This window comes from Idiotropiscis lumnitzeri, chromosome 8, assembly GCF_059441095.1.
Source record: "Idiotropiscis lumnitzeri isolate Australia: NSW breed Sydney's pygmy pipehorse chromosome 8, RoL_Ilum_1.0, whole genome shotgun sequence".
Classification (NCBI taxonomy): domain Eukaryota; kingdom Metazoa; phylum Chordata; class Actinopteri; order Syngnathiformes; family Syngnathidae; genus Idiotropiscis; species Idiotropiscis lumnitzeri.
The window spans coordinates 11,737,487-11,754,542 of record NC_142398.1 but is presented as its reverse complement, the minus strand read 5'-3'; the positions used below and the strand labels follow the sequence as shown (position 1 = coordinate 11,754,542).

The window sequence follows — 17,056 nt, the reverse complement described above, 5'->3', positions numbered from 1 at the left end:
GACGCTTCAATGTGGTTTGGCAGCATGTTTGCCATTAAGGGGACTTGCTTAAACACAACACGACCTCATCATCAATCACGCTCGTAATTTACGTGGAAGCTTGTGTTTATCACATTATATTACATCATATGGACAGCGCTGCGTTACAGCTCCAGCAGTTGTGAAATGCGTTATAAAAATAAAATTGTATTGTATTGTATAATATTTGGTAGCATAAGCGGGAGTGCACTATTCTTAATACGAGGAAGAACTGCAAAAATGATGGCGATAATGATGATAAAGGCTATATAACACACTCTTAAAACTGGTAGATCTATGTGACCCAAATTGGGTGAAACACTAACCCAGCACTGGGTCCAAAACAAACCGAGCCATTACCGGCTTGGTTATGCTGCATCTGCACATTGGATTGAGGATTTGACCCAGTGGATTTGGATCCAACAAGGGGTAAAAGTACTCATGCTGATGAATGAAGAGAAATTGGTTACCAGGTTATCCGTAAAGCTTTGGTGCAAGAAGAAGAAAAAGAAGAAACGTTTTCCTTTACGTGTCACTACAACAAACCATTCGCATGATATGTTTAGATCAGTTTTCCCACTGCATGCCCCAGCTGAGGCTCCCGCTACGATTTGTAGCGGCAAGCTGCTATCAAGATTATTAAAAACGCGACATTACATTTCCTTCAACTTCAGTAGCTGCGGCCAGCTTCGGCAGACTCGAATTTTCAATCCTGTATACTGGGTCAAAAAAAATGAACCCAAATTTGGGCAAGAGTAGCCCAATCTGCTCAAAATCCATAGCTACCCAGTGGGAGGGTTAGGAAACATCCATCTATCCATTTTCGTAACCGCTTGTTTAGCAGCAGTTACCCAACGAGTGAACAATATATATTTTTAAAAAAAGTGTTTTTTTTAAAGTGTTTTTTAAGCTGTTTGTTGCCACACCTCATGTAAGTTTACTGTAAAACTAAACATTGTGTATTTAACCATACCATATAACTTTATTTTACCAAAGTCTGTTAGCTTAATGCTAATACATACAGTTAATTAACATGAGCGGGCTAATAAAACTAGCATCAGTGTTGCAGTTCTGGCAATAGGTGCCATTTACTTGGGCACTCGGCATATAAACGCGCACCTCTATCAACGATTCCTTAATACGCACTGAAAAAACGTTGGGTCATTTTCCCTCCCCCTCACTTGTGTTGGTGTTGATTGTTGATTTGAAAATTGTTTTTTGGTTTTGGTACATTAGTTTGACCAAGCTGATTTGGTTAAAGATTGGATTTGGGCTTGCTGAAACGCTGAAGTAAATTGAAAGTAAATTAAAAGTAAATTGAAAGTAAATTAAAAGTCAATTGAAAGGCTAATTGATATAACCCATAATAGTACAAAAAAATGGGTTGTTTTGTACTAAAAAAATATTGGTTTCCCAAATTTAGGGGTTTATGTAAACAAATGTGACCCGATTGATTTTTATTTATTTATTTATTTATTTTATTTTTACAAAACAACCCTTTGCTCTTGTTTTTTTTTTACTAGGGTTGTTTTGTGGGTCATTCATTTGACCCAACAGACTCTTTATGACCCAATTTGGATTATTTTGACCCATCTATTTTTAAAGAGTATAATCTATTTTTTTTAACTGCAGCTATACTGATATCCATGTAACCCATTTCTTGGCCGCTTTAACTTTAACTGCTTTTTGCATCAAAATCTCAACCCAATAAACTGCGTAAAAACAGCGCAACTTTGGCTCTGTCCCTTCCGATTTCATTTCATTGACCCAGCAGTTTTGAGTGTATATTTTTCTTTAATATAGAATAGAACAGTGAATGACGAGCTGGGTTACTGAGTTAACCTGGCTTCAATGGACCTGTTGGTCCAAAGGAGAACATTTAATCAGTCAAACAGTGACCCCGCCTAGGCAACCCCTCACACGCACACGCACACGCACACACACACCTCCTTCGTGCAGCCTTGTACTGGTGAAAAGGCGAGCAGCGAGTGCAGATTAAAGATTGGAATGACTGAGTGTTTGTGTGGTCCTGCTATGGAAGGACGGGGAGAGACCGAGCGAGAGGAGGGCTCCATCCCAGCGTGTCAGTGTGTGGGAACCATATAGGGAGAAATCCACGGCTGATCCCGAGCAAGACACTTTGTTTTTCCTTCCTTGCGATCCCACCCTTTCTCTCATTCGCTTGACTATGTATCCATTTTTGGGGGTTGGAGGTGGTTTCATTTTTATTCATAAGGTGGAGGCATGGGTGTCCAAAAAGCAGGGGGCAACATATGTGTGTGGATGTAGTAGGTGCAAGACGGCTAACAATAGCGGCAGTGTTGTTTGGCGACTTGCAATCCAAGACTTTCGGACATTCTTCCCATGTCAGTATAATCACTACTGGGAGGTAGCTCCATTAGGGATTACCATATCATTAATAGCAGCCATGACTTTTGTTCAAAGGCCACTTGTGTAATGTTGCCTTGCGGACGACGCCTAATCCGCTGAGCCGCAGCTGTAGGAAAGCGCAAGGCCCCGTCGCCGAGGTCCCCCTGGCGTCACACGGGCGACGCGGCGTCATCTCCATGTCCATGCGAGGCGCTCAAAGACACGCATAAACAAGCGTCAAATACAAAGTTCCTCCCATAGAGGAAGGAGAAACATCCATTCGACACTTCCCAACTGATCCCTCATTCTCCTAAACCGAGCGCCACCCCCACCACCCCTCTCCTCGCCCCCTCCCACGAATCCCCGGCTCTCTTCTCAGATGGTGGGCCAGATTAGGAGGGCGAACAATAACAGTTTTCAGTGTAAAAATGTGCATCTTGTTAGTGCTTTTTTTTTTTACTTGCCTGTGCAATGTGAAGATGGTGAGAGAATAGGAGTTAGCGGCCATTCACAAAGTTATCTGTGGGTTTCTTCTTCACACATGCGGGGGGCTTGTTGTGCAGCGATAATCCTACGCCGGGTAGCCCCGCTGCAACTGGATGGGGAATCTGTCATTTACAACATCACTGGAAAAAGTTGAGAATGATGTCGTTGTTTCACTCCAATAAAGCAACCTCTGTTCCATTTTTTTTTATTTTTACCAAACAGATGGATCTGGTCTCTTTTGGATGGGGTAAAAAAAAAGTTCTTGGATGGGAAATTGTAAAAGGTGATTGACTGGCAATTAGGGCTGCCCCGGTCACACGTTTGTGTTAATTCAAACTGTAAACCAGCGTAAAAAGAAGTTAATTGTTGTTTATAGTAAAAATATTGAAGCAGAACAATTAGACATTCAACCACCAACAAAGCCGCAAAAGCCTAAGAAAAAGTTGATGCTTGCTCAAATGATGTCATGAATGAGATGATGTTTCCTTATATAAAGATGCCGCTCATGTTTCACTGCATACCACATCATGTGGCAAGAAAAAAAATCATTTTGTAATATACAGAATTTTTGTGTTATATTAATTGTTATATTACCGTAATGTGTACATTGTACTGTTTGAAAGGATCCGACCGTGTTTGGCAGTGTAAAAAGAAGGCATTGCCAAGTAAAGAGCGCAGCATGTGCACGCCTCCCCACAAGTCCTTGTTTGTATTGCTAATAGCTACCAATGCGAGTGGAACAAAAACAACAACACTCCTTTTGTGTATGTGCTGGCTGAGTGCAGGTGGGAGACGCTGAGCTCCTGTGAGAAGGATTTTTGAGGCTCCTCGCTACTAAATATTCTCACACATAAAATGAGTAAAAATAATCCCCCCGCCCCAAAAAAAAAAAAAATTGTATAAAAATGTCATGACTACACTTCAGATGTGAAGTCAACCATAAGCAAAAATAAAACAAAAAACCCAAAACTGAATCCACCGACTCATAGACGACCACTTCCTTGCTAAAGACGCTCCTCAGCTATGTCGCCTGACCTAAACCCCATTGAGCACAAAGTCTCGAGCATCCTCCACGTTTATGACGTCAGCATGGAGGAGTGGAAGGGGATTCCAGTGGCAACCTGTGAAGGACTGGTGAGCCTCAGACCCAGTGCTGGAAAATAATGGTGGCCACACAAAATGTTGACACTTTGGACCATTTCACTTAAGGGGTGGCCTCACTTTTGTTGCCAGCAGTTTAGAAATGAATGTGTTGAGTCATTTTGAGCTGACAGGAAATTATTTAAAAAAAAAAGTTGTACAATGACTACTTTATGTTGCAGCAAAGAAAATGTCTAATTGGGCTCAATCTTGCGAAATGCACATGTCTAATTGGACCTAATTGAGATATTTTCACTTAGGCGTGTACTCACTGCCGTAAGAAGTTTAGACATCATAATAATAATAATAATAATAATATTCCCTTTATTAGTCCCACAATGGGGAAATTCAAGATTCGAACCCAGGTCTCCTGGGGGGACTGGGTCCTGAACGCGGCGCCTTAGACCACTCGGCCATCCTGGCATGTCCGTGTGTCGCATTATTTTGAGAGGAGCGTAAATTTATGCACTTAAAGAGACTGTTGACTCACAACTTTACATTGACGTGTGGCAACTGGGCCCAGTTTGGACATTTTCACTTCGTAGTGTCATAACCTTTGTTGCCATTGGTTTAAACGCAATTGGCTGTGTAAATGTAAAACTGTTTTACAATATATACACTGACAATTTTATTTTAGCAAAGAAAATGTCTAATTGAGCCCAATTTGGACATTTTCACTTTGGGGTGTCCTCCCTTTTGTTGTGTAGCGCCTCTCTAGCCTGGGGTACTATAACTTGGTTACAGTTGCTCAGCGGTTTAGACATTGATGGAATAGTTTGAAGGGCTGCAGTTGATGTACAATGTTCCACAAGCTGTAGGCTTTCACTTTAGATTCTAGCAAAGTGTCATTTCTTCAGTTTGTCCCTTGAAAAGCTAAACTAAAATATTGATACTCCCTTTTGTGAGATCCTTTTTTTACAGTCATGACAGCCCTCTGAGTGAAAACCATAACTCTGATGTGGCCCGTGAGCAAAATGGGTTTGGCATCCCTGCCCTACCCTCTTGATTGCCCAAGTGATGCGTGTGACTTTCTCAGGGTCACCCCGCATGTGTTGTGTCGCAACATGTTGTCATGTCCGACACAAGCTCCCCGCTGAGGAGGCCGCAAGTGAGGTCAGCGAGGGGGGCTTTTGACCGCTTCCCCCACCATCCACCTCAGCCACCACCGGCAAAAAGTACTATCCCTTATCTTTATCGTTACATATACTTGGTGTAAATGTTTGTAGCTGCTCAGTGAGAGTCTTTTTTTTTTTTTTTTTTGCTTCCGTCCATTGATGAAGCGGAATCCTCCCCCTCCCCTCAATAAAAGCGCAACACTAGCAGCAGTCACACAGAAACATTTATAAGCTACATCTTTCACTGGGGTTCATTCAGTCACTTGACTGCCAATCTTACTTGTCTCCCCTCCGGACTGGTAACTCACAGGGTGACCTCAGGGGGCGACCCGCCAAGTCCCCGGGGGCGCCCCCTGGACGCGGACAAATACGACAGAGCAGCCGTCAACTGGCAACACAAAAGAAGCGGCCGTGGCACTTTTGGCCCCTCGCGAGTCCAGCCAAGCGCACGGGGAGCACATTAGGACCCCGGGGTTTTATTTTCCCTTTGGCCCACTCGGCCGTTGCGTTGAGTATGTCAGGTGCGTGACCGCATCACGCACATCACACACACAAATACTACACACGGCCATTCAGTGCGGCAAAGACTTGAAAGTCGAATTCTCCTGATTGACGTTGTCACACTTCATATGCTCTTCTCGCCATTGAAGCGTGGTGTGTGTGTGTGTTTTTTTTAAAGGGAGTCGATATAAACAGGAATTTCTAACCCTTCCATAATAAGCAAATAATCACAAAATAATAAATAAAATAACTAAATGGAATATAAAAAACAAACTGTGCTTCATTATTAGAAAAATACATGCCTTCTAATACACCCATGCTGGCACAGAGAAAATGTGCAATCACACAAGGGAGGCCAGAGCCAGAATCGAAATCTGCACTTCTGAACTGTGAGGCGGACGTGCTAAGCAGTCTTTTTATTTAGTAAGTAATTAATGTATTTATTTTTTTATTTTTACAAAGGATAAGAATATAACTGTGAGCATAGTTATATTGTCTTTCTACATGTGTTTGGGCATTATTTGCTAGTTTCTTTAGCCCATCTATGGCATTTTGCTTTGTGTGTTACTGCATTATTCTAGCAGACTTTCGTCGAACAGAAGTTATATGGTGTGTGGTTAAATACGTACGTTTACGCGTAACATATTATTATATTATAATACAAAGAAGACTAATATTGCAAAATTTTCAGAATGAACATACATATGGAAATTCACTGCTTATTTTTATTGCATCAATCTTTAACAGTTGTAATTGACCTTCGTGTGTAGGTGAGTGTGTGTGTCCATGTGCGTGTGTGTCTTTAATGAGCAGAAAAAAAAACATAATAATAATAACACAATGAGAAAAAAGAGAATTTTAAGAGATTTGCAAATTAAGTTTAAAAAAATTACAATAATTTAAAAAACACATAAAATACTACATTATTTTTTAAATAAATTGAATTTAAGAAAGGACCCAAAAATGGTTTAAAAAAATAGATAAGAAATATGAATGTCAAAATGACTAAATATACAATACAATACAATACATATTTATATAGTGCTTTTCACAACCGCATGAAAATTCTGAAATAAATACATTTAAAAAATTATAAAATGAAGTTATTTTTAAGTCTAATAAAATTTAAAAACGACCCCAACATATTATACAAATGGGTTAATTATAAATATGAATGTCAAAATGATTTAATATAAAAATTAGGGAATAAATCTATATATAAATATAACAAGACGTTTTTCATAAATAACGGAACTTTAAAAATAAATAAATTGTTTTAAAAGGCAAAAGACACTTTTTAAATTGAGAAAGATGCATTTAAAAACAAAAAACATTTAATTAGAAAAAACAACTGATAAAAAAGACGATTTAAAAAAGAACATCCAAAAACAAAGAAACTGAAAAACATATAAATAAATATATATATATTATTATTTAAAAAAAATAATAATAACAGTCAAAGTGTTTTTTTTTTCAAAGCACTGGTTGTCTAAAGTTTCAAAACTAAATAGACTAAGTAGATTTTTTTTCAAACATTTAACAATGAAACAAAACACTTTGTTTTGACTTTTCTTGAAGGAACGTGGGGGGGTGTGCCAGCTCTGCGGGGATGTCGCAGGGGGTGCGCGGCTTAAAACATTTGGCAAAGGCTGCTTAAAACCACAGCTCCTTGTTCCTATACAAACAAGAAAGAGCAATAAATGCGAGGGCGTGACAGAGACGAGCGTCCACAGTGGGACATTTCGTACAGTATTCAGCATGTTTTCATTGATACGAGAAGATGCCTTTGACCCCCCTCCTGTAAGACACCGCCACTTGTATGGCCCCTTTCACTTCTGCCTCCGATACGTTGCTCCTAAATAGAGGTAGTGTTGAATCGGGGGCAACTCGGATGGATTTGCATAATCTGATGGCATGGCGGTGGGATTGCCGAGCGCTTGCCAAGTAAAAAATAGGTGACGAATGCTATCACCCAGTGCGCCCCCCCCACTCCTCCCCGGCATATTATGTATGTTTTAATAAATCATTTCAGCGTTCTGCTTGGTTGAGATGAAGCAAAACAAATGTGTTGTCAGCATACAGTGAGGTGACTAGCGGGTTGTTGTTGTTGCCAACAGAACAGGGCCTCATTCATTCATTGATTCACGTCTTCACTACTCATACATTTGAGTCTGGTGCCAAGCGAGGGTTCTCTTCGGATGGGAAAACTGTTGCTCATGTGCCTGCCAAGTTTTGGTATTATTAGCCCACGAGGAGGAGAAGGGGGAGGTAGCATCAGGGGGGTGTTGGGCGGGGGAGGTGTGATAGATAGGGCTATCTAGTGTGGGAATGATCTCGATCCTCTACCCAATCCCCCCCGCCCTTTTTTTTTTTGCTCCCCCGTGTTAAGCCTCAGATCGAATTGTGAGGTGCGTAAAGGCGGCCTAGGCGATGGCGATGCTGCACTCCGATTAACTGTTGGACTTCTCACAGCTTGCGAACGTCGAAACAAAACCATCATTGTACTCCCAATGATGCGGGAATGTTCACTGAGGCAACATGAAGTGGTACACGAGATAGTTTGATGGCTGCAAGAGTGATTTGGAGGACGTTGCGAATGAAAATACGTAAAAAAGTGAGCAGTTCTAGAGCGGGAGTTCAGAAAAGTGGAAGTTTTCAAAACAACGCTGAGGTCAATTCCTTTGGTTTTTGAAGACTGAAGACGTTTGGGTTTCAAATCAAAAGATGAATATGAGATATAAGATGAGAATTCCAGGTTGTATTTTATGTTCTTTATGTGAAAATGACCTAAACACCTTTTGTTTGAAGCCACCTATTTTTCAATTGAGCAAAGGTCTTGGACTAGACATTATGAAAAGAACTTAACGTGAACAACATTGAATAATTGGTGGCATAAATCCGACTTGCGAGAACAGCATCAAGCTTGATTGACTTCATCAGGCTGTTGCATTCTTCATTTGTTCTTTTCCAAGTCTTCACTGCAGCCTCTTTCAGTTTTTGTTTTCAGGAGTTTCTACCTTCAATGTCCTCTTCAGCGGGGGAAATGCATGCTCTATTGGGTTCAGGTCCAGCGATTGACTTGAACAGTCAAAGCCAGTCTACCCTTGGCCGGCCCATTCGATGTCTGTTGCTTAGTCCACCAGTAATTTCTTAGATCGTCTCAATTTTGCTCTCTTCTCACAGCTTCAAAATGTTTTACTTCTCTCCCTTAGACAACTCTCTGATCTTCATGTTTGCTTAACAGCAAATGCAGTTTTCACAGGTGAAACCCAAAGCCCAAAACAAGCACGATCTAATCACAATCTCCCACAAGAAATTTAAAATGAAACTTCTGAGCAACTCGAAACCCCCCATCAGTCCGACGTTTCAATACTTTTGCACACTTTGAAAGTGTCTTGACTTTGAACCTGTTCTGTCCCAAGTTGTTGAACAGATGGGTAGTAAATACCATGAAATAAAAGCCGGAATTCAAAAACTTTGATCTCTTTGGATCTGAAACCCAAACGTCTTCCGTATACAACAAAAACAAAAAATTGGACTTGTTCTTTCAATACTTTTGGATGGGTCGCTACATCATTTTGTGACGTTATCAGAGTCAGAGAGTTTAGTAAGTTAACTTTGATTGAAGTTGATGACTAAAATTTCCTTTCCTATTCATTCACGGTTCATTCATCTTTATTTTAGCATTCATGTCGAACCTATGAACCCAAAACATTTATGCACAATTCCTCTGATATGATTTATAGCAATACAGATTATTTTATTGCTTGTGTTTGTTGTAAAATAAATAGGAAAAAAATGTAAAATATATAAATTCGCAATCCCAATATTAAGAAGGACAAAAAAAAAATGACAATTTGACTATTTTTCAAAATTGTTCGGCTCCAGCATGCACAGCACTTTTATTTTATTTGAGGATAGATTTACAAGTGAGTGTGACCATTCTTATTTTTTTTTTGTCAACTATTTTCCACACAATTGAGGCAATATTGATGTGAACTCACTACACACAAATGAATTTGTTAATCAAAGCACCACAAATAAAATCCAAGTAGTCCGATTTCAAGCGTTTGTGCTATTAACACCAAAGACAAACACGGTGCGGCCGTCCGACAGCGCCTCTGTTTACATGACAATAAATGCAATTCCTTTTTTATCCGTGCTCACTTTATTATTATTCATGTGATGTGTGCGAGGCTTTTTCGTGTGGATGAACATGCCGAGTCCCCCGCTTCACTTTGTGTTTGCGGTCACCATTCATCCGCATGCATGGCCACTGTCTTCTTTTGGGGCGAAGGGGGGTCTGCTTAATGCCGCTTAACGTGTTTTATTCAAGCATCCAGGCGAATGATGCCGGTTTATTCATATGCAGCCATCACTCAGCCAGCCACCCTGAAATCATTCTTGTGTACACACATCAGCATGTGTACACAATAACCTCTTTTTACGTCTTTTATTAATATTGAATGTGTCTTGAGATGCCACATGGGGTGATGAGGAATGTTGCATCTATTAAAAGTTTTTTCTTGTCGTTTCCTCAAGAGCGAAACTTTGATTTCATGGTGTGGATGACGTTTCTTCGCAGTCGCTCAAGGATGAAGCATGATTGTTCGCCTTTCAGTCATCATTCACAATGAGGCGGCGCTCCTTTAGCTGTTTAAGCTCTCCTTTTTAACATCGCGATGGCACACATACAACTTTGTTAAAAGAGCTGAGAAGAAATGTGTCATTTCTCCTTCTTGGGTCGCTTCCGTACCAACTAATTTGGAGACACGTCACTTCATTGAAACTCTGAGCGCACATTACTCATGTGACACTTTTTTTGTGCATTTCTATCATAACCATCGCTGGGAGGTGGACAGGACATTTTGCATGAAATAACATTTCTCACAAAGACAAGAATCATCGACTTTAATGTACACTTCCTTTGCAAACGTACTAATGGTCACTTTTAAGTGACACTGGCATGGAAATCAAACAGTCTTTGTATTTTATTGTTGTGTTTTATTGACGTTTTTGTTGTGGCGTTCAACTGCACTGCATGACACCATGAGCTGTTTCTACACTGATAAAACTACTGGGTTAAAAATAACCCAATAGGGGTTATGTAATTTAATTTATTTTTCTAGAATAGGCCAAGATGGCTTATTTTTATCCCATATTGGGTTATTTTTAAAGCATATTGTTTTTAACCTATGTAGAGTTATTTGGTATACTGGGTTACGCATATAAAACTGCTGGGTCAAAAATAACCCAATACGGGTAAAAAATAACCCCTATTGTTATTTAATTTAATTTATTTTTTTTAGAACAGGCCAATATGTTTTATTTTTATCCGATGTTGGGTTATTTTTTATGCATATTGTTTTTAACCTATGTAGAGTTATTTGGTATACTGGGTTATGCATATAAAACTGCTGGGTCAAAAATTGTCTCAAGGCACTTACTTGGGTCAATTTGACCGAACCTAATACAAAGAAATGTACAAAACAACCCAGAAAGTTAAATCAAATTGAGCCTGAAACTTAGCAGGTTGGTCCAATTTTTTACCTAAATTTGGGTTGTTTTTGACTTAACAATTAAGGGTGTATTTTTACCCCATATTGGGCTGTAATCCAGCAGTTTTAAGGGTGCAATATTTCCGAAATGCTATGCCTGCATGACAATATCACTTCAAAGGGCCTTTGGTGTCCTCGTCAGAATCACTCGTCATCATGAAAATGCAGCAATCTCTCCAGCATCTAATCAGAATGTGTAAAAAAATTCCAACGTAACAATAACTTTTCCACCCAAGATTTATTCACATCATGTACAGTTTACAAGTTCCATCTCCTTCTTACGCATTGATATAAATAAAAACTACAACAAGGCAACAAGTGTGTATGGGGGTGTGTGTGTGCGGGGGTGTGTGTGTGTGTGTGTGTGTGTGTTACATGGCATGTTGCGCACTGTGCAATGCAAACGTGTTGTGGTGCGCATGGCCTAGTAAGTTGAAGTAGTGATGATGTTCGAGTCCCTGCACTGGTGACAAGTATCCACCGTGCTGCTGCGCATGCGCCGCACTCAACGCCACGGCAGGTGGGTACGAGATGGCCGGTCCGCGGGTCGAGCCGTGCCAGGCCAAGTGGCCCGGCGGACTCTGCTGCTGTTGGTGTTGCTGATGCTGGTACAGGGTCGCCTCCGAGGGACTGTGCAGGCTCTGGTGCTCCGGGGACGAGTGCAGCTGGTGGCCTAGGTAGTCCGACACCTCGGGGCCGGTGGAACCGAACACGGGCTCAGTGACCGCACGCGATTTGGACTGCAGGAAGGCGAGGATGCGCGCGTACTTGATGTCTTTGGTCTCGGCTCGGTCCTCCGTGGTCAGATAGTGGACCAGGTTCTTCATGCACTCGTGGTAGCCGTAGTGGAAGTAGTTGGCGAACTCAGTCAGCAACTCGCCTGCAATGACACACACGCAACAACTTTATTATTAAAACTATCATGTCTAAGGTTCGGATGTGTGAAAAAACGAACGTTTCACACACGAACTTCTCATTGCCACTTTTTTAATTCACCTTATTGACATTTTTTTCATTTTTTGTCCTGTACACAGCATTCTGCTTACTTAGTTATATTTCGGCAAGTAAAAGTTGCTTATGAGTGCAATATGTGGTCGTCCATCAAAAGAAGGGAAGAAATTTGCGTTTTTATTGAATCCTTATCGTCAGGCTTTTACATGTGTGCTTTGTATTTCACGTATAACGTTAATCAAGTGTTATATATTTGCATTCATCCGTGGTAGTCGAAGTGGAAGTTCTAGTTGATGAACTCATTCTGCATATCAAGTTGGATATTTTATATTTTGACGCATGAAAGTGGCTGTGGAGTAATTTAACACAAATTTTCAAAAATGACCGCAAACCCCTCTAACATGTTTTTTTTTTTACTTTTCTTTCCATGCTTTCATAAATGTATGACTGTTTGCATTGCAAACATCTTTCAGAATGTGTTTGGCATATTTTGGTGCACTGAAAAAAATGCTGCATTGAATCGAGTCCATTTTAGTTTGCAAGAAATCTGATCATCTGGACCCTTGTGAGGAGTGAGGACAAGCAGTTCAGATAATGGATGGATGGATCCAGATTCATTTTATGAGTAGACTAATACTCCACTTTAAAAATGGATTTGGATCCAGATGCTTTTATTTGGTGCAACTACGTAATGAAAGGAAATTGACTAAATTCAACACATCATTTTTTTCAGTGTGGTTACAAGTGGTGAACCTCATTAAAGTACTCATTTAAAAAAGGGAGGTGGTAGGGTGAAGGCGTTAATTTGTCATTTTTATTACATCATACTGTCTTGTCTGCACTTTTTATGCTGTGTTGTTATTTTTTGGGTCATATTTATGTGTAAAAGTGAGCTTGGAATATTTTTTTGTGTGTAGACACACAAGCGCATTGGAAAGAACAGAACATTTTATTGCATTTTGTTGGTAATTCTTAATTTTTCACATTCTACTGGAGCTGTCAAACCCGGTCAGTTCAGTTGGTACATCCGCACATATTGAAACAAATTTAAAAATTACTATTATTAATAGATAATAATTTATTTGTATTGATTGTGTTGTGTCGTCACGACAAGTAACGTGTATGTTATCGCTGCACTATTTGTCATTTTGAATCCAAAACGAACATCGAGTTTCTTACTCACCCTTTTCTCTCCCTCTTGGGAAATCTGCAGAGTGGAGAGCTCTCAAGTACTGAACTGTCATTTCCAATATTTCAGCTTTCTCCAGCTTCCCAGAGTTCTTTACGGGGAAGGAAATTACATTATAACATGCATATATCAATTTACAACATGATGTGATGAAATTGAAAAGGCATCAATACCTGTTTGGCCAGCGCCATCGGTACAGTTTTCCCCAGTTCATTTAGGCAACGATTGATACGATCTCGTCTTCGTTTCTCAATCACTTTGTGGGAAATGGGCGTTCTCTGCAAACAGGGAAATGAGTGAAATAACACATTTTAGCGAAAGCTGTTCTTATTTTTCTAAAAACAGAGAACCGAATCCACTTGAGGATGGGATGAAAAAGCACCGATATGCGCGTCATGCTGCGTTACGCACAGCTTCCGGCAGCATTTTTGCCTCCGTGACGTCATTAAAACGTTTGTAGACTATAGTTGGAAATTTAGTCAAGTTTGTTTAGCACATTTCAAGGGACTGTAGCTAAATATGGTGACGTAATATGTAAACGTGGGCGCGCTGTCCTATGGACGCGATGCAGTTGCGCACTCGAAAAACTTCATAAACCATAAAAAACGTGGGAAACAAAGTTCAAGAAACCCAAATATTACAACTTGACATTAAAAAGGAGAAGCGTGACATGCGCGTGCTTACCTTCCGTTCCTTCATTTTGGATGCCATAGGGGAGAAAATATTATTTTTGTTTTAAGTCTTCCAAGGTGTGCAGCTTGTAGACTATAACGCGATGCCGTGGAAAGAAGAACGAAATATAAGCAGTGGAAAACAAGGCAACCCCTTATAAAGGGGCTCATCCAGGGGGGATTCACGCTAAAATGTAAATTATTCCACGCAGGGATTAGATGGGGGAACCATGCGTGCTCGTTGGGCTAAATGTGCGTTTAGGATCAGTTGGAGAAACAGTTTGGGGGGGTGGGGGGAGGTGGGCTATCAGGGGGGCTAACCTGGCTTTGTTAACCCACGTGGCTGTTCGAAAGCCACGTGATTCGTCGTGGGATCTTATTTGCATTGTCGTGGGTGAGGCGGGAAACCCTGGAGCGGGAGAGGGAGGCTTTTGACGCACATGCATGATCGCGCGGCCAAAAACAACCAAACAAGAAAGAGAAAGAGAAAGAACAGAAAGGAAAAAGACGTCTGGTTTTTCCTCACACGACGGCCTGTTTAGTCGTCTTTCGTGTCCCCCACACACACTCACACACACACACATTCACACACCCAGTGTCATGTACGGCCTGTCCACTGCCATTAGACTAATTAAGTAAGCTTTTAATAGGCTGTTCCGCCAAGTTTAGGGAAGACCTTTTCGGGACACCCCCTTGGCGTCACACGATTTACTCTCGTGTTGTTGTTGTTGTTTGGACCTTCTTCTTTTATTTTTCTGCCAGTTCTTTTCTTTCAGTGGCGAGGGCAGGTGCATGCATGCTTGCCTTGCGGGGGCCTGCTGGCACACGAGCGTGGTCCGCGTCAAGGCGCACGCGAGGAGCCGCCACTGGAGACCCCTTTTTGGAGGGGGCTCAATTTGTATCCTATTATCCTATAAGAAAATGTCTATTCAGTGCCATGAATAGTTTCATTGGCCTAAATTTTAATAATGCTCTGCGAAGAAAGGGGGAAATAAAGAAGAATGCAGCTGGTGCGAGCGCGCATTATCCGCCGTCACCTGCGAGATGGATAGCCTGGAGACCCCTATTCATTTGCCTAATTTCGGTCAACTTAACAAACTTTGGAAGAAATTATACTGCCATTGTTGCGAGGGGTGAGGCCTTCTGATCGAATTAACAGCGTGTTTTGATCCGGTAAATGTCATTAGAAAGCGAGAAACAATCGCGTTTCAAGGCGCCCGGGGAATGCGCCAACGCGGGGACGCCAAAGCGCAAAGTGCACAAAGGCGGCTGCTGAAGGCCCACAAAGTTTTTCCCCTCTCCAAACAAAGGGTATTATTTTACTTGAATACATTTCGTACAACAATTGGCTGTTTGCTTCAAACATATCTGCAGCAGCAAGGTTAACAACAGGTTTATTGTGTGCGTGCACCCGGACGGCTCTCATGCGCCAAAACAAGTCGGCTCGCATGCAGTCTCGCCTTTTCACGGAGCTTTTCATGCTCCCCCCAAAAACAAAAAAAAAAACTTCACCCACCGAGCCGCTTGTCTATATTTGATCCCGCGAGCGATGTCAAAGAATTAAAATAAAAAAAGATTGAAAAAGAGCATGGGGAGGTTGTGAAAGAAAAGCCTCAGCAGACGTCTGAAGAGTTTTGGAGAGCGCTTCTTTTCGGGGAGCACCATGGAGAGAAAGGCGCGAGCGAGCGCGAAGAGGGCATAAAATCCAATTACTTGACTGTGCACTTGTTTAAAAACACTTTTTTCCCCTTTCTTTTAATGTGTTTGTACTTTCCAATGTGCACTTGGTGCACTCGTGTGTGTGTCGCACTACTGGAAGTTTCTGCTCTCTCGCTTTGGTGGAAAACCTCAAAGCACAACCAAATAACGCGCCGCAATTTTTGTGTGGCGTTGTCAACGCCACATTTTTATGAGCACTTAGTGAATTATTATGAAATATTGTACATTTTAGAAATGTTATAATTTCGCAAAAGTATATTTTACTGTTATTGTACAAGGACCACCAGCAGCAAAACCATGGAACTGCCCTACTCCCATATTTATACAAATTAAGTTATAGATTATTGATCCTTAAAAATATATAATTATTGTTTTTTTATTATTATTATCAAATGAATAATCAATTATTTGTTAATACTGACATCATGTAACTGTGGCAAATGCATTTTCCTAATAGTAGCCACTTGACACCCAAGTTGATTGGGACCTCATGACGCTTCAACGAAGTTTTTTTCTCATGTTGCATCATTAGTCTCATATCTCAGTATAAAAATAATTTCTCAAACTGCAATGACAGTATAACAAAAAAACATTACAAATAAAGTAATAGGTGATATGATAAGCAAGAAATTAATCATTTCAGCTTTGTGTGATGAGCAAAACATGGACTATAATATTTGTGTATATTATTTAGTTATTTTTCAAAGCCACTTATACGATAGCTGAGGATTCTCAGAAAATTATACTCTAAAACAGTTCAAAGGGTCAGGGTAAAAAATGAGACAAATTGGGTCAAAAGTGATCAACCCGACTGTTTATATAATTTAACCCAAAAACAAATGGTATTTAATTATTTTAAAAAAAGGTTGTTTTGTGGGGTATTCGTTTGACCCAAACTTTTGGGCTGAATAAATAACCCAAAAAGTTGGGTCCCCTTTTGACAGAATTTGGGTTCGTTTAGACCCAACTGTTTTCAGAGTGTACACCCTTAAAATTGATGGGTCAAAAATAACCCAGCTTTGGTATAAATAAATGGATACATTTGACCGAACCGCTATAGGTCACAAAACAAGCCCCAAAAATGTGTTGTTTTACAAACCAACCCGAACTTCCCCCAAACTGACAAGTAGTGGTTTGGTCTGTTATATAACCAAAACAGATTTTTTTTGTGACCCAGCAGTTTTCAGGGTCTAAGCCAATTTTACCGAAGTTTGGGTTAATTATTTTGACTCAATAGATTGTGTTGAAGATTGAGTTCAAGAGCTTGAACTGAAGCTGGTTGCCATTTTTGAGTTTTGTGTACTGAAGTCACTTGAATCTAAAATATGGGTAGTTTTT

General features: G+C 40.5%; 1 protein-coding gene across 1 annotated transcript; it reads right to left on the bottom strand.

The window, feature by feature from the left end:
- Positions 1–11,424: 11,424 nt before the first annotated feature.
- Positions 11,425–14,209, bottom strand: helt (helt bHLH transcription factor). Its single transcript, XM_088303493.1, has 4 exons — positions 14,013–14,209; positions 13,502–13,606; positions 13,323–13,419; positions 11,425–12,068 (listed from the first exon to the last, which is right to left on the bottom strand). Exons 1-4 carry the CDS (start codon positions 14,037–14,039, stop codon positions 11,560–11,562), a joined length of 738 nt encoding a protein of 245 aa, XP_088159619.1. The 5' UTR covers positions 14,040–14,209; the 3' UTR covers positions 11,425–11,559.
- Between the last annotated feature and the right edge of the window lie 2,847 nt (positions 14,210–17,056).